Source organism: Acomys russatus, chromosome 7 (genome assembly GCF_903995435.1).
Source record: "Acomys russatus chromosome 7, mAcoRus1.1, whole genome shotgun sequence".
Taxonomy (NCBI): Eukaryota; Metazoa; Chordata; class Mammalia; order Rodentia; family Muridae; genus Acomys; species Acomys russatus.
This window is the reverse complement of record NC_067143.1, coordinates 10,791,862-10,817,231: the sequence shown is the minus strand read 5'-3', so window position 1 is coordinate 10,817,231 and position 25,370 is coordinate 10,791,862. Positions and strand designations below refer to the sequence as shown.

At 39.6% G+C, this 25,370-nt stretch overlaps 1 protein-coding gene across 3 annotated transcripts in view; it reads right to left on the bottom strand.

The window, feature by feature from the left end:
- The window catches only part of Gas2 (growth arrest specific 2), a 130,807-nt gene that overhangs the window by 92,278 nt on the left and 13,159 nt on the right, over positions 1–25,370 (bottom strand). Inside the window, exons 2-3 of one of the 3 annotated variants that reach the window (XM_051148620.1) lie at positions 15,958–16,122; positions 6,061–6,182 (exon numbers count right to left, since the gene is read on the bottom strand). In XM_051148620.1, the coding sequence (XP_051004577.1) occupies positions 6,061–6,182; positions 15,958–16,105 (270 nt within the window). In that variant the 5' untranslated portion in view covers positions 16,106–16,122. Of the gene's footprint in view, positions 1–6,060; positions 6,183–14,160; positions 14,397–15,957; positions 16,220–25,370 lie in introns of those variants that run through there. The other 2 variants (XM_051148621.1, XM_051148622.1) reach the window with 2 other exon arrangements.

Genomic DNA, 25,370 nt, shown 5'->3' with positions numbered 1-25,370 from the left:
TTTAGGAGCAAAGGCCTCTAAGTGTATGAAAAGTCAGCTCCCCCAAGTTACTCTATACTACAACAAGCACATATACTGAACTATTCATATAATTATGTCATAACTCTGTGTGTATGTAAGAATATTTATGCTGTGAATGTCAGTCCCCACTACCCCTCTCCTACATCGAGCTGGTCCCTCTCCTCTCCCTAAACACTTACATTTTCTGCTTTTATGTCATATGTTCTATTTTCCTCTCTTTTTCTCCCTCTGTTACAATCTCTTACTTCCCTCTCCTGACCTCTTTTATAACACCAAACTCTCTCTCTCTCTCTCTCTCTCTCTCTCTCTCTCTCTCTCTCTCTCTCTCTCTCTCTCTCTCTCTAACTCTCTCTGTCTCTGTTTCTCTGTCTTTGTCTCTCTTTCACACACACATACACTCACACACATACACGAGCATACACATGGAAATGCACATATATTATTAGCCTATATATTTAACTATATACACACATACATACATATGTACGTACATACATACATACATACATACACACACACACTTTAAAGATAGGTCATAGCCACTTTTCTTTAGCTGCTATTTTTTCACCTCAATCTGTACATGTAGCTCATGTCAAGTTTTTTATACTCATCTGCCTGGGAGTAAAATCATGCCAAACTTCTTTGCATACTGTTCATAAACCTCTCAATGGCACAGCACTGTGTACTACTTGGCTCTGAGCTTCGTGATGGCATCTCTCTGTAAAACAGTCAGGATGGAAATACTCCTAGTAAGAAAGCAGTGAGCCATGGTCAGAAGTTAAGAAGCCGTGAAGACCTCATGGGAATGATTTGAGATCCAGTACCAGTGAAAAGATGTTCTGTAAAAAAAAAAAAAAACACATTTTTTAAAGAAGGTGGGTGTTCATAGTTGCTGCTTATTTGCCTCTGGAGTAGAGAGGATCTTGCGGTAACATTATCCTACAGTTCGGGCGACCAGATTCTCTATGTGAGCCTGCTGGGACAAATGTCTCATGTGACCAGCATGTTCTTTCCCTGAGCAGGGATTAAATCTGGGATGCCCATTTTTCTCTTTGCACTTACTGTAGCATCCTACCAGATAACAGAACTTCACCTTTCTCTCTTAACACACACTTCAACCTTGGTCTACTCACCCAGGATCTCTGAAGTCAGAGAACCATTGATGTCTGAGTCAGCAACATTTAAATAAACGAGATAAGTGGGGAAGAATGTTGGGAGTAAAGGGGCCTGAACCCTCTGAATGCCTAACCCCGTGCTGACACCCCTATGGTTCAGAGTCTTATCCGCCAGTCAGTACAACAGTGACTGGTGGGAAGAGCACAGTAAGTATACAAGGAAAGACACCGCTGAACTGTCAGAGCCAGGTATGCAAGTATACGCCTCCTTACTGAAGATGTCAAGTGTGGACACTGAACTAAGGTCAGAAAGCATACAGTTCAACCAACAAAAACATGGGTTTGTCATCTGTTTTGGTTTCCCCCAACTGGGACGTTAGAGGGCTAGGAAGATGCCGCAGAGGGGAAAAACTCTTTCAGCACAAGTGTGACGTCCTGAATTTGAGGGCCAGCACCAATATACATGCCAGGTGGGCATTATAGGCAACCCCTAACCCAAGGTCCTAAGAGTCTGCTATCCCAGGTCAAGCTGGCTAGCTATCCTAGCTAAACTGAGGTGAGCTCTGAGGACAAGTGAGAAACACAGTTTCAATACATAAGGTAGAGAATTGCTGAAGTAGACAGGCATATGTGTATCTGCACACACATGACCATGCTAACACACACTATCAACACCACACACATATACGCAAGCAAAAACAAAGTCTGGAGCATAGGGCATTAGAAAGATTAGGGTTAGACTTCCTTTCACCATTCAAGAATCTCAAATCCTGTGATATTATATTCTGATATGTATACTAATTAAGTCAAAATTTACATTAAATTGCTATAGACTTGGCTCAAATATTTTCACACATCAACCACATGATTCTGCTGATTCTATTGCAACCATACGATGTGAGGAAATTGTCCTCCAAAGAAAAGCAAGGCTTCTACTACCCTGGAGAGGCTGGTTCTAAACTGAACATATTAATAATGTTCTGTGAGAAGAATTATAGAATACAATTTCTTCATGAGTGTAGTGTCTCACCAAACCAAAGCAGGTATGAAAGAGCCTTTGTCTATGCTTAAACATTAAGTTTATAAATTGCTGATCATATGTAGAAACTTGCTTTCGAGTATTAAAAGCATTAAATAATTCTTAACACAGAAAACCTTGAAAGTAGCAGATTTCACGCACTTGCTCAAACCTGTTTACACAGCTGTAAAACTCCCAAACGGACCATCAATCAGGAAAAGTAAGCAAAAATAATGCTGGGAGAATGCAAAGATAGAATTAAAGCTAGAGAAGAAATCACTAAGGCCTTCTTGGGTATGATGTCATTAATTAATTCAGAGGAGAAGCTAACCAGCTCATCTATCGCCACTGTCATTGTTCCTAAATTCAGTATGAAATGTAGGATAGTCACCATGCACACACACACACACACACACACACACAAAATATGTATAGCACACTCACAAACATTTACACAGACATACACACTGGCATATACAGTATATATACATATACACACATACAAACAGGCAGACACATACACTGACATACAATACACATACACACATGCATACAAACACACAAACATACACATATACTAAACACACATATACACAGCACATATACAAACATACACAGATACTAAACACACACACATACACAGCACACATACAAACACACAAACAAGCACACACAGATACTAAGCCCATATACACAGAAAACATAAACACATATAACACATATATACATAGACACAAACACATACACAAACAGAAACACGGAGATATGCACATACATGTACACACTTTCTACACAGACATACAGACACATACATCCAGACATACACACGTGCACACACAATCATATGCATACACACAAGATATACACAGACACACACACACACACACACACACACACACAAGCAAACACAGAATAGACATAATGCTGCAGCATAATTATAATTTATGCACAATTGAAAGGGTCTTTTTCCCTCTGGGAAATACTCAATGTATTCCTAACTCACGGGCTTTAGTAAATTAATTATCATTTAATATATACTTAGATTGAATAATAAAAAAAATGCTGTGAAATCTTAAGCAATCTCTATCTTCTTTCCTTCTCTTGTGTCCCCTTTCTCTCTCTGAAATAGGGTCTCATGTGGTCCAGGCTAGCCTTGAACTCTATATACAACAAGGATGACTGTGAACTTTTCATCCTACTGCCTCCATCTGCCACGTGCTAGAGTGACCAATGTGCACTAGCCTGCCCCAGCTCTCCTATGTATCTATTTTCACTATGGAGAGAAGGTAAATTAAAAACAGTTGGACAAAAACATATTTATAAAAAAACAACAGCCACTGTGATGATAACCATTTTGGTTTTCATCTTTTGAAAATGTTGCATTGTTTAACAGCAAGGTCTATGCTATTGTAATTTAAGAAGCCTTTATGAAATACGTAAATTCTGCCAGAGACATAAAAGAAAATTCAGCCAAGAGCTACTGTGCCAAATGGATTCAAATTAAAGTTGGGCTTTTGAGCACTAGAAGTGAAGCAATACTACATTTTAATCTTCTCTCTAAAAAAACGAAGTTATATTTGTAGACTAAAATAAATTTGCCACAACTGCAGTAAAATTTTACATTATATTTAACTAAGAAGACAGTGGTTGAAACATCCAAATTTTATAAAATCTCACTGGATTCTCCTGATTATGCAAGAAAATTTTATTTTGTTACTTTTGCTTTATTGGTTTATTACAGAAACAGAGGTATTAAGAGAAAACATTTGTGAAATTCTTGGTGTCAACACTCCACACACTGCGGCTGCAATGATCATGAAGACTGGCTGGGATGTCTGCAGATATCTCCACTGCGGATGTTATGCTAAATGTGGACATTTACAAAACCCTAATATTCTTCTAGTTAATCTAAGAGATTCACCAAGGTTCTGTTAAGCCTCCTTCATGTAGGGAACGGATGTAACGGGACTGAAATGGACAGTTCAATGAAAACATTCTTATGAATAATAATGGCCACTGAAATAGTAACCATTTTGATTTTCAACTTTTGAAAATACTACGTTCTTCACACAGCAAGGCATATTCTATTTATGCAGAGCCGTTGATTACTACATTACAAGTAATTAGTACTAACTCCAAATTGGAGATAAAAACTAAGACTTAGACACAGCCACTCCAAAGCTAGTACAAGTTAAACCAGGACACAGCCAAAGTCTCTAAACCACAGGCCCATGCTCTCAGCATGTCTCACACCTACTGTGGTTGCTTCTGGCTTAAAAAAGTCATCTTCCCAAACAAACAAAACCAACGAAGTCTTCAATATTGTTAGCAGGGTAGGTTTCCTCTGTGTGACCCTGCCCTTGGGCTCTGGTCTTATTGTTCACAACAAAAAGTAATAAAAATGCAGGTTAGTGACACCTGCAAATAAAGCCTAGTGACAATGCTTTCTTCCTCTTTGCTAATCACTTTAGAGTGAAGTTTCCATAAGAATCAGCCTCCTATCATTGTAATGTCTTCTCATTGCTAACCTAGATGAAGGTCTGTTAACTTACAGTAACAGTGATGGCATAAGGGAAATTGTCTAATAAGAAGCATTACAGGAAGTGCTTTCCGCAGTGAAGCAAGGCCTTCAAGACCCAGACTTGGAAGGAGGGGAGCTGTTCCAGGCTTGATCAGCTGCTCTCTAGCTAGAGGAGCTATGCAAATCCCTTAGAATCTGCACCCTTCCAATGGAGAGAGGAAAACGTGAAAAGAAATTATGTCAGCTATATGCAGCAGGAAGCATGCTTTTCTTGGTTGCTTTTGAAGAAGGCACGTGTCCAGGAAGCATCCCATAGAAAAGCAGACAGCATGTGCAGGCAGGGATACAGCCTATTACTTAACAACGGTCACGTGGTGTTCATGGTAACAGTGTGTGGAAAGCACTGGATTAACTGACAGCATCATAGGACTACTTTTAAGACAAACAACTGAGGCACAGGGTTAGTGCAGTACACAATAGTTTGAAGAGTAATATAATTTTTAAATGCCACTGGTATGCATAATAAAATACATCAAAAACTAAGTGCCTGATAATTAGCACACACATGCCCTGCACCTCTGCCCTACCACAGGTGGGGGAACCATTTATAAACTCTTTGTGTGTGTGTGTGTGTGTGTGTGTGTGTGTGTGATTCCCCTTTCAACTGTCTTCTACGTCATTATAACTTAGTTTTTCTTCTTTCTTTTATACATTAAAAATTAGAAAAAACTATTGTCTATCTTGTTTACTCAAAGTTACTGAATATATTTTCCCAATATATTTGCAACAGCTGAAAAGACTTGAACTAAGACCTAAAAAGAAATTGAGCAATTAAAAAGTAAAATAATTTGTCTAAAGTTACCTAGTTCAATGATATTACTTAATAAAACACACAAAAATCACATTCCAGATACATTACACTATCTTATATTACACCAGTATTCTCACATCCAGCTTTTGGAAACAAGTTCTATTTAGTAAACCTTTCTCCTTGATTTTTTTTCCCATTGCCCAATTACACAGTTATGCCTGTCCTGTTTTTCCACAGTCTTTCAGATGTAGCTAGTTTATTCACAATAGCATCACTTTCCCATAAGCTTTTATTCAACAGTCCTTACTGAAAGGACTATGTAACTTGTATAATTAGAAGGGAGATGGCATGTTCCCTAATTATAAATTAGCTTTTGTGCTTTGTTGTTACAGCAGATCTTGATCCACACTCAATTCTCACACTGAACACTACTAACAAGAAATACCTGCTCTCAGCACTGCTATGTGCACAGAGGCCCCAGCTGCAAGGGTGCCTGTTTCTCAGCAGTACCTTCTGCATGGGGACCCTCCGCACAGGAGCACCTGACTCTCCGCAGTTACCATGGGGACTTTACCTTGGTAGGCTTGTTGGCATCCATGCTCTCTTTGAATTTCTCCTGCACAGTTGCTGCAAGCTGACAGAGCAGGGCACCATTATCCAACTTCTCCATGAAGGTTTCTGCTGTTATCTCTTTCCCTGAAATAACACAAAGGAGAATTACAAAAACATATTCTTTCCTTAGTACACACATCAGATTCACACTAAAGAGCATTGTTTCTTGAGGAACTTCTTCTATTCATTCTCGGTGAACTCTCTGAAATGACCGTAAGAATGATTTCTTTAGCATTTTGTGTTTTTATTTCATACTTGGAATCTCAACATTTTATATTAATTCTAAGTGTACAAAAATTGCATTTAATGTTAATTTGACAAATAGATCCTGGATAAAGGATTCCCTACATTTAACAACCAGGGGGAATGGAAACCAGTCAGTGAAACTCAAAACACTACCCTTCCCAGGGATTCTATAGTTACAGAAATAAGAAAAGAACATGTATAAGAAATAAATGCATATTGCCTCTCAGCATAGAAAGACATTGGGTCTCCCTAATTTGTTCAGTTCTTATCATTGGTAGCCCGCTCAATTATTTTGCCCTGCAAAGCAGATCTAGTATTTCATATCTGTGATATACCTATTTATAACAACAGCTCAATTGCTAGAGTACCTGTCTGTCATGCATAAACACATAGATTTGCTTCCTAGCAATGCATATGAAAATCCATATGTGGTGGCACACGACCGTAATCAAAGCATTCAGGAGGAGCAGAAGCTCAAGACCATGCCTGGCTGTATTTCAGGTTGAAGACCAGACTAGGATACATGGAGCCCCTATCTCAGAAATAACAACAGCAACAGCAACAACAACAACAACACCAAGCTGAGGAGATGGATCAGCTTTATAGTGCTAGACATGCAAGCATGAGTTCAGAATCCTAGCATTCATGTAAAAGAGAGGGGGAAGGGAGGAAGGAAGGAAGAAAGGAAGGAAGGAAGGAAGGAAGGAAGGAAGGAAGGAAGGAAAGAAGGAAGGAAGGAAGGAAGGAAGGAAGGAAGGAAGAAGGTTTGTAAAAAGCAGGGGTACAGGTATGTAGCCTGCCACTGAGGAAGCAAAGCCAAGAGGCTCTCTGGACTTTGCTAGCACTAGTTTGAACAATACCTTCTGAGCACAGCCTTGAGATGGCAATTAGGTCCACAGCTCAGCTTTGCTCCCCTCTCCCCGCACAGCAACACCATGCTCTTAGAAGCTTATGGTCCTCAACCAATCACCTGTACACTTGAGTGGATCCCAGTTAGATATTTAGTTTTCTGAGATGATCCCCAGTCCATATTTTCTTTCTCCTTTTCATATTAAATTTTGAGATAGCTTTACTGAGATCTCATTTGGCCTTTTAATGTATATAATTCAAATGCATTCATATAATTCAAATGCATGCATTCAGAAATGTATAGTCATCACCATACCACCATAATTTCAGAAGATGTTTACTCTATTACAAGGAATTCATCACCCTTTAGCTGCCATGATCCCCCAACCATGTAAACAGAATCATCACTTATGCCTTTCCATAGCTGCCACAACACATCTTTTCAGTGTGTGTGTGTGTGTGTGTGTGTGTGTGTGTGTGTGTGTGTGTGTGTTTTCCTGCCTTGATTTCCCACAACACGAAAGTCACAAATCCTGTCGATTCAAGCTGTGTCTCTTGCCCATGTCATCATGGACAGCATGATGACAAGAGGAGGAGACTGCCCTAGGTCTGCACTCACTTTTTAGTGCCTTCTACCATGTTTCCCTGGTACATTCTTCACCCAGACAGGCACATTTACAAAACATTCTCAATCCCACCTCTACCTTGAAAAAAGAAAAGAAAAAAAAAATCTATGTGATTTATCCCAATATCCAATGGCCTCCAGTGATGCCTCTGGCCACCTTTCTAATCAAATGCTTCAAAGTCTGCCTGTGCTTCACATACTGCCTTGATCCTCACAGCCTTTCCACTCTTCCTGGCACGGACCTGCCCTCAGTGAAGTGCCCTCCCTGGCTGAATTCCATCTCCCTTCCTCTGCTTCCTGGGACTGATTTCGCAGGGCTCACTACTGTCTTCTGTATGTATAGTCATTCTCATTTTGGGTACACATTTAACATTTTCTTCCTTTGCAAATTACATATTTTGTATTGGGCTCTACTTCCCTCAATATGATATAAACCTCCTGAGACGTGTCTTTTTAAATCTCCTACAGAATTGAAATGTAGTTTGTTTGGTACAATGCTCACCTGGCACATACTGAGCACTGCAAACAATAGACTTGGAGCTGCACAGCTACATATATTCCCAGCCCTCAAAGGGCACATCAAAGCCTTGTCCACAAATAAATACATTTTTAAATGGTATCTCCTACTGAGGTAAGTATTGTGTGCTTATGCGATGGGTACCAGGTAACCGTAATCAGCAAACATGCAAATTAACCAATGTCGAGAAACCCTCTACAAAACATTGGAGCTCACACAGACCTATTTTCCTGTCTTAAGAAAAGTGCAGGTGATGCAATTCCATGGACACTTAAATACAGCCCATATAAGTCACAGAAAAACTACTGATTCAGACTGACAGTATCCAATGTTTGAATTAAAAAAAAAAAAACCATCTGTTTAAAATGACTTTCATGCAATGTGCTTCTGTGGGGTGGTATTTAAGAGGGAATAGGGGTTAGTTCTTACATTTTCTTTTTCCCTGGAGGATAGCTCACTTTTTAGCCTCTGGTTAAGATAATGACTTCTGCAGGTGGGAAAGCAGCACTGCTGACCACAGAGGTTTGCCTGTGCAGGCGGCTTTCACTTCAGAATTGCACTGGGTTCAGTCAACTCAGAAATGAGCATAGGAATCACGAAACTCAAAAATCCAGTAGGAAAAAGTGTATACTGTGCTCCCAATATTAGTCTAATGAGAAGAAAGTCATCTTAAAAGCAGGCATGAAACATCAACTCCAGAGATAGTTGCCTAAAATTGTCAGTTTATTGAGATGTGCTTAAATATCAAGTACCATATTTTTGGGACCATAAGACGCACTTTCCTCCCAAAAGTGGGGGGATTAGGTTACGTACACCTTATGGTTCAATAGCTGTTTTTACTGTATTGTTTGTTTGTTTTTTTGTTTTACTACTCTAAGAACTGGATGTGTCTTATGGTCAGGTGTGTCTTCTAGTCCGAAAAATACAGTAAACAAAATTTACACCAAGTTCTTAACTGATTTTGTTGAACAATTATTTTATAAATTTCTTAGAAAAATGCCTCTGGGAGGGAGCTTTATGTGTTCTCATTTGGTTAACTCCACAGCAATTTTATGATTTCTCCTCATATTTTCAAGTGAATATAAGATTAGAATGAATTGAAAAGAATTTTTAGTAATGAAAAGAAAAATAGTTTTCATTAAAGAGCTATCAGAAATTTACCCAGAGTTACACTTTTCACTTGAGTTTCCTTGGATCTCACAAGTGTCCGTTGTCCTACTCTCTATGAACACTTGAAAAAACTTTACACTGAACATCTGTATCCAATGAAGAATATATTAGGTGTCAGCTTTCAATTCTGTATATTTTATAGCTTAGAAAGGTGGATTTTTTTTGGCTAAAACAGAGACTGTTATATACTTTATAGTTGAAATGTACTGCTGCAAATGAAGGAAAAATGCAAGATTGAAAAGTTCTACTTAAAAAAAAAACCCTTTACATGTAATATATTTTCCATCCAAATATTAAGAGTCATTAAATATATATTTCAATGTACTATATAATTGTAAGAAGTCAGTTATAATGGTTTTATGGAATGGATATACTACTTTACTTACATTCCACACATATCACTAACAGTGTGTAAAAAAAAAAAAAGGCATAATCCATAAGAGCAGATTGTGAAGAATGAATTCCTTAGGTAAAATTAGCATGTAATTAACATTAGTGACCTCTGCTTCCCAAGTCAGGTCTTCCTGATCTTATTGTGTTAGGCAACTTCACATATCCGATTATAAGCAGTACACAAAGTGTCTTGTGTCAGAGCATTGCCACATTGTCAGCTCTATCTTTCCCACGCCCTAACGTGTTTAAAGAATCAAGAGTGGTAGATGAGTATAACTGAACCATCTTGGATTACCAGATGCTTCAGCCCGTAAGTGCCCTGACCTTGAAGTCACACTTATTTTCTGCATCCACAGTAGTGAACTCTGATTTTACATGCTTTCAGTCATGACTGATAGCTGGCAGGTAGACGGTGAGCAAGGAATCTGACCGAGTAACACTGTAAGTCACTGGCCCTTATAGCAATAGGGCAGATGGACATCAGCCTCAGTACTTTTAGCCTTGTTATTCTTAGGAAGGATTTGGATAACTAAAATCAGCATGAATGATCACACATATCAGTAAATGTCTCCCAAAATATGTTTAACATAGTTTCCAGAAAGACTGTCTATCAGCCTATAAAATGTTTTAGACTGGTGCTATTGCAGTGAGTAGAGATTAAGCTTGTCCCAAAAAATTAGCAATACTGGATTCCCAAAGATGAGACTATAGCTAATGTGCACATTTGACATTTGGACACATGCAGCAGGCATGTAAACACATTTGTATGTTACTTCTCCTGGTACTACAGAGTACATGTTATTACTTTACCTTTCCTTTCTTTCTTTTTGTTGTTTTTAACAAATCCACACAATTATCACACACAGCCCTTTGACCCAGGCCTTCCAGGTTCAAAGTCTATGCTCTCAGCCATTTGGCGTCACAACTTCAGTGTTTACTGAACACACAGTGACTGTTTCCTACAGCAGAGAGTTCTCCCAGATGAAATTGTTATTGTTTGGTTTCCTTACATACAAATATCACAGAGAGCGGTTTAGAAATAAGATGATCTTAGGACCGAAGATAACAGTCTGTGAAATGAACAGGGAGCCTGGAACACAGCTGAGAAGATGAAGCAGCCACGTTCCAGTACCTGCTTTGGAACACTGCAGAAGGTAGCTGGTGTAGTTCCAACGCCTAAAGATGCCTCTGATGCTACAGTAGCAAATTCCACTCTGATCCCTCTGCACCTCCAACTTCGACTTATTTTTCATACTAGAGAACTCAAACATGACTCATCTTCTAGTGCAATCCAAATTCTTCATCAGTTTTTGACAATGAGTGAGTAACTTAACTCAAATTACTTGGTATTTTTGAGACTGAATTTCGAAGAGTGTGAGATAGAAAATGACTCATGACATCCGAGATAGCAAAGCAGTTTTTGTTGGAGAAGATGCTCTCAGACAACAAACACACTAACTCCTCAGCAGGGCAGAATCAGGGGAACATGGGTCTATGCCTATAAATGTCTACACTGACAAAACACAGGATACTTCCTAAGGAATTTTACTGACTTACACAAAGAACATGAGCATCTTAGAAGGAAAGAATCCAGCGAAAAGTACTCTGTAGAAGGAAGAACCTCTTGTCTCAAGCTTACTGGACCACAGCTGTGCTTGATAACATTGGCTTCAAAAGATAAATGTTTACTTTTTTTTTCCTGCTTTTGTGTCAGGGTTTCTGTGTATGGTCATAGCTGTCTTGGAACTCACAGAGACCTGCCTGCCCCTGCCACTCAAGTGCTGGGATTAAAAGTGTGTACTACCACACCTGGCTAGATGTTTACTTTTAATAAAGAAAAAAAAATGCAGTAGATTTTTAGAAATAACTGAAAAATTGAAACACATAACACTCATGTTAAATTGATAACTGGTAAATTTTCTTTTCCATGCATGTAGAAATGTGAGAAAAGTGGAACCTGCCATTGTATCAGCTATCAATACATTTTATAAATATGACTAAAATCAATTCCATCATAACTTAGCTCTTGGGGTAACTCAGGAGAGAAATTTCTAGGTAGATATAAACATATAAGTCTTCATCCTGAAGACCTACCATCATTAATAAAAACAACAACTCTTTTTTAAGGCTTAACAGCTAATTCCCTGTTTAAAATACGGTACCGGTAGCTTCAGTATCAAAACTAATATAAGACAGAGAGAAACTATCATATTTAACCTATGTAGAAACTCAAGTGAGACAAGAAACTTGTTAGTATGTTTGTCTCAGAGCTAGACCAACACAATCCTCAAAATTCAGCAATCAACCAGACTTAGATGTGCTTAATTATACATCATGGATGACTGCCTGTACCTTAGGGCTGCTCATAGAAATAATTAAAATTTCCCTCAAGATTTGCTGGCGTAAGCTCTAAGTATGTGGTACATTGCAGAGCCCTAAATAATGAGTGAGCAATACTTGGTTCATGAGTAAAAGGAACAGAGTTGACAGCCTACAGTACAGACAGAACATGTGTGTTTAATGTAGATCAGAACTGGCAGTAATGGATAACAGAAGCCACAATGTAAGGGGCAGCCCAGGACACATTCATTTCTTAATGAAGATGATGGAATCTTCATGACCCAGCTCAGTCTTTCCTAAATGTTTAACATATAACTAGTCCATGGCCCTAGCTACTATCAGGAAATACATCAGAGCTACATACAGTATTTCCTATAAGATACCTAAGGGCATGATAGTGGTCCAATATACAGACAATGACCTTCACATGAGTCCTGTTGGTCATTTCAACTAGCACACTTCCCACAGGATATCCAGTATTAATACATAAGCTGAAGTTGACTAACAGTTTATTATTACATCTTTATGCCTATGCCTAGAACTCTATAATGATATATATTTTTGCTACTGATTAAGCAAGATTATAGTATCTGAAAAATTATGATATTATCTATTACACTGGAGACACAAATGTGAATATTTCTCTATCAGCAAAACAAGCATCTTCTTATTTATCAAACCATTTTTGGTCTTCAGAAAATCTTAAAACAAATCATCCTTTTAAAAAGTCTATCTCTAATTGACAGTTTATGTATAGTATCAGAAACATCCAAGTTTAATCACTGACTCTTCTTTTAAAAAGCACATTTTTAAAGTTACATTTTAACCAAGACAACTAAGGTAGGGTCAGCAAAGTTCTCTGTAACTATGACCCCATAGGAGCAAAAATCTAAAAGCTTTGCATTCCTATCTCATTAAAGAATTTGTTGCTTTATATGGAAACAAGGCCAGAATGGAGATTGTTACCAGGACAGCTCTAGGATCTGAGCACAAACAGGCTAAGATCAGAGAGACAGAGGGGGTAGGGGAGAGACAGACACACAGACACACAGAGAAACATTGAGAGAGCTATACAGTGAAATATGTGAATATTTTTAGTTGGTAAAAAGATAATATTTTGTAAATCTATGTGTATGTGTGTGCCTGTATGAGTTTATGTACACTATGTGTGTGCAGTGCACACAGAGGCCAAAAGAAGACAAGATATCCCCTGGAACTGGAGTTACAGATGGGTGTAAGCTCCCTGATATAAGTGCTGAGGATCAAGCCCAGGTCTTCTGCAAAAGCAGTAAGTGCATCAACTCTTTGAACATTCCATTCACAATAATAAATAATTTTACACTTGCATTTCCAATACAAGTGCACAGTGAAAGTTGCTACCACAGGTAAGAAAACCATCTTCCAGCAAAGCCACTCATCTGTTCTTCTCTCATTACTATGCAAAACATGGTTATTTTCCTATCTCCAGATGTCTCACCATTTTAAACAGTTTCAAGTGTTCAGACTCCTTTCCAAATTATCGTGAAAATACTGCCTTGAGGTTTAGTCTCTGTCCACCATGGGTTAATTCCAGTCTACTCAAATATAAATTTCAATAACTATAATTTTTTAAATCCCTTGAGGATCCCTTGTCTGGAACATTTTACAAACCATCAATTTCACTTGCTACAATTACTAATAAATATTTATTAAGAAAATCTTATTTTTTAAAAAAGCATTCATTTATATAATTCTTTTCCTTATTTATGCATTTTATTGACCTAAACTGCCCCAAGCCAAATCTCTAGATTCAGGTTTCTTGGAATGTAGATCTGGGGAGCTGGAAAGGCTATTAAAGAGCATCCCCTCCAACTCCTTCCTTTATGGTTGAGGACAGCAAGCCCAGAAAAGATAGCTGAGTGAACTTTGGGCATGGTTCCTACCAGTGGAACAGCCAGAAGCTGAAGCCAGGTCTCCTGATGCCCAGAGAGGAGCCAGGTCTCCTGATTTCTAATCCAAGGATCTTTCCATTACACACACTGACTCTGTTCTTTGAGGCTGTGCTGGGCTGCTCACTCTGATCAAGCCACTTGGAGAGTGATCACACTGGTTAAACAGAACACCTTGATGACCTAGTCACCCAACACTGGGTCATGCCTGTGTAATCAGGCTACGCTGTACTCACCCTTTCCTCTTGTCCTAGCATCTCCAAGGCCACTGTTGATCTCACACTATCCATTACGACTCACTAAATACTTTCTTCAAAGCAGTGTATGATTTATCTCCAAATGAGCCTTCTTTTAAAAAATTTAACAATGTCACTGAACTTTATAAGTAGAACAGCAGCTTATATAATATTAACTATGGTGCAGGAACTGTGCTAAGCATCAGCAGACTCTCTAGAGCTGGTGCTCTGAATGCCTATACCACAATTACAATGACAATTCGTATATGCAGCAGATGGCTGAATATTAATAACAGATATTAGTTAGCCCTGAAAGACAAGAGCAAGGGAGGCAACAACTCCTTCTGTTTGATGGAGTTAAAAGGTACTTCTTGGTATGAGTGAATTACTGTCAACTGCAAGTCTCTCCTTTCTGTTGGGGACAGTCCCATGGAGGGCCTGGCTTAGGGGAGGGGAGCCCTGAAAACCTTTCTGAAGGGATATTGTCTAGATCCACATTTAGTAGTTCTGCTTAAAACATAAAGTTCAAAATGCAGTGCTGCTGCTGAAAACAAAAGCAAGTACCTTTCCATAGACAAAGACTTTTAAAAATAGCAAATAAGTATAAAAGCCAGGGTGAGCAGAGAGATGCTCTGCAAAAGGCTAATGGATTCCCAGTCTTTGCTATATTTCATCCAGAAAGGTGCTGTATAGTAGCCCCATCTTCCTAGCTAGAAAGTGAAGCCTGTACCTTACAGGATTGCTTCAATGATGATGTGTCAGGGGACCCACTCTGCCCACCACAAAGAGCCACAGCAGCAGCTTCGCTATTCAACAGTCCAGTTTTACACCCTGAAAACTCTGTAGGGTCCTGGAGTTGTGTCTCACTGTTCTTCCCTGGGGATATCTGTTACTGGAGACGCTGTGGCTAAATATATGATGAGCCTCTAGCGTACAAATCTATACCCCTTGTTTTTGCACATTCATCGTTAGAAGTCTTCAGACAAATGAAAAGACACTTTTAGCATGCAGTATCATTTCTCTCAACAATGATGCTTTTCCAAAAAGGCATAACAATAATAAGAACTTTTTTCAAAGTGAAATTGCTCTACTCAGTCCATTTTCAAAAAGCATAGGTGTTCTCCCTGCGTTCCAACACTCAGCAGTTTTGGAAGGTGTGCTATAAAAGTGGGGCAAGAAAGACAGTTTTAGAAGCAGATTTCACAGAGCGTGGCAGTACAGCCTGACCCAAAACACAAGTCAAAGCAGTCAGCTGCAAACCCATGAGTCAAAAATAAATCAGACTAGAACAGAAACGGTATAAGCAACTTGACCACAGATTTCCACATTCCAGTCCGAGATGCTGGGATATGAAACACAGCTAACGTGAGAGGCACTGGGAAATTCATTTAAATTTCCACAGGCTTCGGATTTCCCACATGAAAAATCCCAATAAAGAAAGTCTTTCTTTCCCAGGCACCACGGTCACATGCTTGGGAGAAGGACACGACGAGAGGAGGCGAAACGCACAAGACACTGTTATCTCTGCTCACAGTGTGATGTCTTATAACCTTACCTAATAGGTTGGTTAGCCACAAGGCCAAGTCCTCTTTCATCGGCAGCAAATTAGCTTCATGTCTGCTGGCCAGCCACTGGCTATACTGATGCATATCAGACAGGCCAGGCCCGCTGCGAACCTTGGGGCTAAGGGCCGTGCACATCATTTATCCTCTCCCAACACCTGGTATGGAGACAGAAGAGCAACAGCTTTTCATGCTAGTTAAGAGTTAAAAACTTCCACTACCATGACACTGTACTGAGGCCCATCCAGGGGCTACTGTGATGTCAGCTCACGTTATTAATTATTAAACCCAAGAGACATTATTTGTGTTATTCGTCTGGCTCTCTAGCTTTTAGTCAGGCACTTGGTAAGAGAAACAATCAAAGGTCAAGGGGAAAAAAAATCAAACAATAAATGCTTAGTTTGTGTAAAACAATATATTTGGAAAGGGCCACAGTGAAAGGGGGTTAAATTGAGATCTTAGTGTCTGACTTTTTTTTAAGCCAGAGATTTCCACAGGATTTGAGTATTGACCACAAGCACTAACAATATTCACACAATTTGTAGTAAACACTTGGTAAAAACTGTTGCCTACAAGATTAAGCACCGCATGCAGTTCATTGGTCTTGGCCAAACTCATTCGAGGTTGCACAATTAAAGGAGTAAGTACTGGGTAGGAGAGGAGGGGCATTCAAAGAGTCTCCACCGCAGTTCTGAAAATCACAGAGGACCAAAATCAGAAGAGACTCGTGCATACGCAATCTGACTCCAAGGCATCACAGTAGAGTTAGGCTAGAATCTTGTCCTTCAGACCCTGAGAACATTTTCCATGAAAACACAGTCTGACAGAATACATCAGTGGAAGACACTGTTCTAACAAGCACTGCCTCTGGTGGCCTTTGCTCCTCTACCAGGAATCCCTCATTGCTCTGCATCTTCCTGATATTTATTTTACATATTGAGTTTTGTTTGTAATCATTTTGGAGTAGAAAGTACTTCAGCAGTTTACATCTGAAATAGGAGTGGAAGAGAATTTGCTTCTCATATGAGATCCTGTGTTAATGCACATCACAACAAAAATAAATAAAAATAAGATTATTTCGTAACCTGATCACTTCACTGTATCCATAGCATAAACCCCTATTTGAATCATAAAGCATTTAAATAAACATCTTAAGGTATGTAAATATCTTTAAGTACTTCAGTTGACCTTAAGTATATCATCTTTGTCTAATTTTTCTTTCTCAATCCAAGGTCACAACTAACCCAGGGTGACCTCAGAAATACTATATGGCTGAGGGTGACCTTAGCCTTCTGGTTTTCTGTCCCACCTCCTGAATTCTGGGATGACAGGTATGCCACACCATACTGCACAATGGAGTGCTGGGAGACAATCCCAGGGCCTTTCACCCGCTAGGCAAGCTCTCCCTATTGACTGACATCACCAGCCACCTATGTAGATCGTAAGATCTGTAAGTAAACTAAATATATTGAATCAGTCTTCAATCTAACATAAAATTGTTTCGCTTTTGTGTACAACTCATCAATCATTTCATGTGGAGTCGGCTTCACCCTGGGGACCTGCTCTGCCCATCAAATCCGCATGTGCATAAGGTAACTGCAGGAAGCACAACCATGTGACAACAAACACAAGAGTATTGGCAGCAGGCACGTCATGAAATGCCTGTGACATATCGCATATTCCATCTAAGCACTTCAAAGTAACTAAGTTACATGCTATCTTTGGGGTTTTTACTCTTTCAAACTTTGCACAGTATTCCTTTATATTTATTCTCAAACTCTAATTCGTTGAGGTTAATTTCTTTTAAAAACTTGCTTTTGAATAAATAATCTGTTTCTATTTTTTAAAATTCAAAATGTGGTTATCTCCAAATCTTCCAAAAGCCTGTTGAGAGAGGTGGTAAATACATAAATACATAATAAACACACGACTGAAAGGTACAATTTCACTTTTTATGTACTTACTCTTGATATTCTCTAAGTACCTGAAGTGAAGCACTAGGAAGGGGACCTGTGTTTACTGAACCACCATCGTAGGCTACAAATTTGTCACTGTAAGAATGATAATGTTGCTGTTGTTTATTCTCTCCCAGTTAATAAGAACATTCCTCAGAGTGTCTTTAAACCTTTGTGATTAAACATTAAAAAACACTTGAAATATTTTTCAATCCCAAGGTTTTTAAAATTATGTTCATTCCAACAAAACAACACCCAGTCTGTAGCTAATCAGGGTCCTACAGGATGATCAGCCTGTTAACACACATGTAATCAATCTTGCATCTAAGTACATGAGTCACATATTTAAATAGCTAATTGCAATCTTAAAAGAGTTACCTCCAAAATGCCTTCCTTCTCAAGACACAATCTCTCCCACTACTTCCCTGAAAGTGAGATATGGTCTCACAGTAACTCTACCCACACCCTATTGTGTGCCCTGTGACTCCCATTGAGGCTTCAGAGCTCTGTGTTGCTCTACAAAGGCAAGAAGACGCCTGGGGTTCTGAAGCTCATTGTCCCACACAGAATCCGTCAAGGGATCACTTACAGGGAGCCTAATGGCATGTAACCGTTCCAGAGAGGCAGAGGGACACAATCCTTCCCCTCAAAGTTTCTGAACAGTGAAGTTGTTATTTTCCTTGACAGTAGCACCTTTATTTCTCATGCAATCTCTCTTGGGTTTCATTAGAAATGTAATCGAAACTATCTCCTAATATAGACAGATGAATTAACTAAAATCAGTAAGGATAATTAAGCTAGTTTTATTTTGAAACTTTGTACATAACCACACTTTTGGTAGAGATGGTCAGTAAAAATTGGGTCAGATATTCCCAGAGGCTTACTTGGTAATTCAAAGACTATAAAGGTTAAATAACTAAACTATGACAAATGCAGAGAGACACACAGGTGTTTTAACAGACAATACTCCTCTAAGTCCTCTCTAAAAAGAAGAAAGATAAGAACCTATTTTCTCTCCTTCTAGTTTCCATATTCAAAATCATTACCACATTGATCAAAATTCTGTGAGTTATCTTAAAGTATCTACACTCAGGCCTTAGCTTTGGCTAAAATCAGATAGGAAACAGAAATGGATCCAGCTAGAAAGAAAAAAAAATGGAGCCTGTGTAATTCATCACATGGTGAAGTAGACTCATGACTGAACTGGAAAGAGAGAAAGAGAAAGAGGGAAGAGAGGGAGGAAGGAAGGAAGGAAGGGAGGGAGGGAGGAAGGGAAAGGAAGGAGGGAGGGAGGGAGGAAGGGAGGGAGGGAGGAAGGGAGGGAGAGGGAAAAGAGAGAGGGAAAAGAAAAGAATAGAGATAACATTCACAGTAGATGGAGGGCTTGGAGGTAGACGAAGAGGACAAGTAGGAGGGGGAAATGTGATATAATAAGAAATTGAGATGATCAAAGTATATTAAATACATGAAAAATATAATGAAGCATTAGTTATACAACTAATAAATGAAAAAAAGTAAAGAAATGAATCTCCTAGCAGATACAATCTAGTTCAAGTTTAAAAAAATTTTTAAAGTTGATACTAGTAGAATAAAAAGATAAGTTTAGGATTTAATCCTTTTATAATTTGTAATAAATATTGTGTGTATAAATGAGCTGAGTTAGATCCTAAAGAAAAAACTAAGGAAAAGATCATCCCAGTTCTTTGGAGCACATTTAAGGTTTCCAAGACTACAAAACGTGTCAGTAGTAAACGTAAATACAGGAAATGAAATGATCAATGAGAGACTGAACAGAACAGTGAGGGGAAGGACAAAAAATTTCATATATAAACAATAAAAGACATTTTCAGTGAAGTTTATGTAGTCCACATATCTTAAAGGATCAATCAATAACTCTGTTAAGTGTTAAAGTCAACCAATTGGAAAGAGTAAGACCTCAAATGTGTGTATGAATTCACTTAACTGGAGCTCCTGCAGCCTTTCTGGGTCTAAATGGCGGTAACTGAACTGTCAAGACTTGGAATGAATAAAAAAATAAATAAACCTTAAAGGGAAAAACATGCAGAAATGCACACAAAATCCTTCAAAGATTGTGTGTTTTCCCTTTCTTTCCATAGGAAAGGTGACTCTGGAATGGCAATTATGGATGTGATGAGACTTGGACAACCCCGAGGGAAGGAGAAAAAGTTAATGAGCCTGAAAGTTAAACATCATGTTTAAAGACTGTCTAGCCCATTACTCCAGAATTCAGCTAAAAATGGGACTTTTTTTACTCTGGGGGGGGGGGGGAGAATTCTTCCACCCTCCTAGAGATGTGCTTTGATTATGGTGAGAATGATCTCTCCTATTTCTATGAGAAAGGCATGACAGAGAGAACACATTACAATATTATATCAAAAATGTGTTGTAAAGAAAGAGAAAACGGAAGCACAACAAAACAGACGCCCTGCTCTTGTCTTCTGTGAGATCCCACTAGGGCGGCTAATGAATGGATCCGATACAGACGAAACCAAACAACCTCAGATGAAACAGTGGTTCCGTGGCGTGGATGCTTAGAAACTGTACGTGTCACTGCGCTTTTCTCTTTGTACCTGAGTTGTATGCTGTGTACTGTGGATGTGAGAATTTCAAAGGTAGTTTTGAAGATTCAATATTTGTGACAATATGTGGCAAATATTTTGAGTTTGGTGTATTTGATATGCAATCAGACCTATCGCAGACTGAAAATGTGCCAAAGTAAGACATCCAATGACTTATTTTGGAAAGAAAATCTGTAACAAAATAGGATTTTCATAACTATTAGTCATTAATATGAAAAGAGAAGGGATGGAAATGTCAACAATAAACGGATAAAGTATGAATGAACACTGCACATCATTAAAGCTCTAAAATTCTCTTCTTGTGGAGATATACACTCAAACTTATGTGTAGACGTTTTAGCAGCAAAATAAGTACTTTATATGGGATTAAAAATGGTAACAAAGACTACAGCAGTTAATAATCATAGACTACTAATAGGACAAGATTCTGTGTTCAGTGTAACAATTAGGTGGCTATAGCTACTGCCCAAACTTCTTCTGTCTCCCTCTCTACCTCCAACTCTCTCATCTCCTTTTCAGAAGGCCCTGAAAGCAGGGATGCCCAATGAATGGGCAGCCAAGTGCCCCACTGTTAAAGTCACTCTTGGCTTTCTTCTCCAATGTTGACTTCACTTCTAACCATCAAGTTTTAAGTGTTAAAGGCTCCAAGCAATGCAGAAATAAAGATTATAGGTCATTAGCACTGTCTTTTAAAATTAAAAACAAAATGAATGTGTCGATACAAAAAGCTCTTCCAAAATCTGGCAGGAGAAAAATGTCATTTTGTATTAGACTCAAAGAACAAATGGCAGAGAAAGGTACATTCCATTTCCTGAGAATGTTATTACCATGTGTCTTCTTTTGACCAACTAGTAACATCTCTGCAAAATGCAGATCCTCAAACAGTGTTTAGAATGCAAAATGTTTGCTGTTGCTTGTTTTTTTCTTTTTGTTAAAAATATATTTTCCCCTGACATAATAAATCTTCTTTATGAATTCCCCTTCTTCTACTATAGTTCCTGTCCCTCCCCCGTTCCCCTCCTGTTCATATCTACTCCTTTTCTGTATCTCATTAAAATCTTGTTGCTACTATCAGTTTGTGTTATAATTTGGTTTGACTATGTAGCTCAGTCTATGCCAACTCAATATGTAGCCCACCTTGGCCTAAAATTTGAAGTGTTCCTGCCTCAGCCTTCCAAGTACTGGGGCCACGTGTCTGCACCACCATTCCAAATTATGAATACAAAAGCTCAATTCAAGAGCCTAATCAGAAAATAAAGTCCACATTTTAATAATAAAAGCAGTTTTAGATGTTGTAATGGGGCTATAATATCTGTCAAGGGACTGAATCAAAATAAATTGAGCAAATATCAAGCAAAATATCATACAGCTTTAGTTATGTAACTAAGGAATAGACTCAAAAGGCCCCTGCAAAAGCTTCAAAGGCAAATTCTCAAATATTCAGAAGAGACTGGTGGCCTAGGCAGATATTTTTCCCAAAGTAATTGGGTAGTCACACAGTCATTAAACCTCTGTGCCCTCCTTGTATCCGCTCTGTGTTGCTAACTCTTCAAGCATCTCTTTCTTACTGATAGCTACGTGGTGACTTATCTTAGATAAAATGATCACACACAAGTCCATGTGTATGCACATGCATGCATGTGTGCACACGCACATGCACGTGTACACACACACATGCACACACACAGACACACACACACACACACAACTGTTTTTCAAGATAAAATATTTCTAGCAGTTGAGACAGTTTTGACGTCATTATTCTCACAGTCCTATTAAACCATTCTTCCAAACAGTGAAGCAGAGACTTTCAGACTTCCGCCACATTAAACTGAAACACAATTTGAGTAGAAAACCACCTAAAGTCATTAACTGGAAATTGTTGTGGCTCATGTCAAAAGTTTGTGTGAGCTGATCTGGCAAGCCTTAATTCATGAGAAGATCTGCATATTGTTCATAACACACAAAAATGTTTTACCTCAAATATAGCAATGAACTATCAGAATTCGGTGCTCTCTTCAGATATTATGGTACACATATAAATATATTTCATGTAAAGAAAAAATTAGCAAAATCTCAGCTGAATTGCTGCTGAAAATACATAATAAAGGAGGTTAGCAAGTACCTTAACCCACCTTAGCAAGAGATACTTCGATTTTCCCTCCTGTTCTTTTCTCTAGTCTAAAATCACTAAGTAGAAAACTTCAGTGGCAGTTCAAGAAATTGAAAGAACTTGGCTCTTGTTTGGAATACAATATCAAAGCTACAAAACCACAAAAATAATGCTACAATTTCTACAGAAACTTTAAATAAAACCTCCTGGAAACTTGCTGTTAGAAGCACACCAGTTGTCTCAACCAGCTCGGGTACTCACAGGGCTCCCCAAATCTGAACAGCCCTCCAGTCCTGAAGCAGGGCTCTAAAAGTCATGTTGGTGCAGGTAAAATTAAGCCCTGAAGTTTTACCACATTTTCAAACAGAAAGTTTAACTCTTGGTACCAAGATACTAGAAAACTCGGGGTGGGGATGAGGGGGGGCGTACAATCACAAGCCCTTTGAATCTAGTCAAGTAAATTCTACCATGAGTATTTAGTTCCCAGCAAAGGACAGTCTCTAGCACAAAGTAGGGTGTTAATCGATAAAATGGAGAGATACACCTAAAGTTCAGTGGCACAAAGCTGAAATCCAAGCTACCTTTCCAGGTCAAAAACTTCGCAGGCAACCCTCACACGGGCTCCACGGTGCGTGGTCGAGGTACTCTGGCCGAGTTTTGGTTCCTCTGGTTCTTACCTTCTCTTAGGCAGTGAGAAGCTGAATAGCCATGCTGGAAAGGACCACCACGCTCTCCACAGCTAGAACAGGGCATGCCTTAAAGAAGGGCTCATTGATCGGTGCCAAAGGCAAGCTAGGCAAATCAGATGCGAGCTGCAGTTATGAGCACAAGACTAAGAGGTTGGGGGAAGGCAGCAGCAAGGAGCACAGGGTTTCTTCTCAGCCCTGCCTCTCAGAGTCTCTTGGGAACAGGTTGGAAAGAAGGGAGGACTTCCTGTGCCTGGCGGATGCTCCCAACCTGTCTGAGCCTTTATTTAACACCAGGAGGCCAAATGGGTGTCCCTTTGAACACAGGGCTCTTATTTCCTCTGCCTATAATCTCCTGCGCACAATTCATTTGTCAAGCTGTGTTGGAGAGGTTAGGGGTGGTAGGTAGGAAGATGATAAAAAGCAAAAATGAAGAAAAAATGGGGGCGGGGGGAAAGCTGTGATTAAAAAGTAGTAATTAAAAGAAAAACCTGGCCCACTTCTACAAGTTTTAGAATACAGAAAACAGATGCAGAGCACTGAGTTTGCTCCCTTTCTGCTCCCACACTAGGAGCTCAGATGTCTGGACCAAGTCAGTCCTTTTACAGAGTTGATATAATTTAGCTTTGCCAGGGTAATTAATGTTAAAAAAAAAAAAAAAAAAAAAGTGGCTTCTTTGCTCCCTAAACAGTTTCAGACTTCAGTCTGGGCTAAAGCTAAAATGAAACACCACGTCGAAATACAAAATTACGGATAAAATAAGTTAGTATTTGTTTAACTCTACCGAACTCGGTCACCCAAAGAGTCACCCCAAATTGCTTCGCGACCTCTCCTTTTGCTCCCACTAACTCAAACTGTCAAGTCAGGAAGTGTGACTAGGGCCACCAAGCACCCAGTGTCCCTTCTCCCTCACCCCGCCCCCCATAACCACAGAGCATGCACATCTTTCAAAGGCACGCTTGAGCATCACGCATGTGAACATTTACATCCACGCACTAATGAGACTTCCTCACTTCCGGCCCTGGTTGGCTGAGCTGTCCCAGCGGGCTTCTGGCGTTGCTCAACAACAGGGATGGAGAGATGGAAGCTGTTTCCAGGGCATCAGGAGGTTCCCCCACTGCAGTGAGCACCGCTCACCCTCGTTGCTGCAGCGGCGGGCGCTGCTTCCAGGTCCCTCCCCCGCGCCTGCCTGCAGTAGCTCAGCAGCAGGTCCCCTCCTGGCTGCTTGATCACCGAGCCAGCTGCTCCCTGTGGCTCAGTTGCTGCAGCTCAGCAGCACCGGAGCTCTGGGCTGTGTCCTCGAGGCTCCTCCAGACGCGGGTCCTGTGGCCCTGGCTCCCTGCAGGCTGGCAGCAGGGTGGCGGCAGCTGTGGCCACACCGCCCCTCTTCATACTTCTGTGATGGCTCCTCTTGGTGCTGTTTGGGAAAACGATTTTAATCCTTCTCGCCAGAAACAGATTTCCTACATTTCATCAGTCCACAAGGACCGAGCGGAAGTAAAACGCTTACTTTTTTTTTCACCCGGCTGGACAGCAAATGCGGTTGACACTGATTTACCCTTCAAATGGGAGAGATTGTATTACAAGCCCTTGGCAGCGATTCCGAGTTGGGGCAGGCTCTAGCCCCTTCCCTGTCCCCCAAACTACTAACCTAGGAGAGAATGGGTGGGGAGCTGGGAAGGGATCATATTTAACTTCGGGGTTTTAACAGTCAATGACTTTAGCACAATGTTAATATTGGGTGTTGGAACTTTTTTTTTTCCTGGCCTGTGAGTTTGCACACTCAGTGGCATGAGCTTTCTAGTAACTTGGGCCAGTGTTCACTCCAAATAGAAGAAATGTAATGTCTTAAAATTCTGTTTAAATATCATATTTTAGAAGGGTCTGCAACTAGGGCTGTTTCTACTTTAGAAAGGAAATGTGATTGTCTTTCCTTCTCTCAGCCACAGTTCAGTGTTGTGTTGAACATCTCAGGCAATTCAACCCAACTGTTGTGCGTTAGGACGTGAACTTTAAGATGAAAAGCTTTGCATGAAACAGACAGATGTTGGC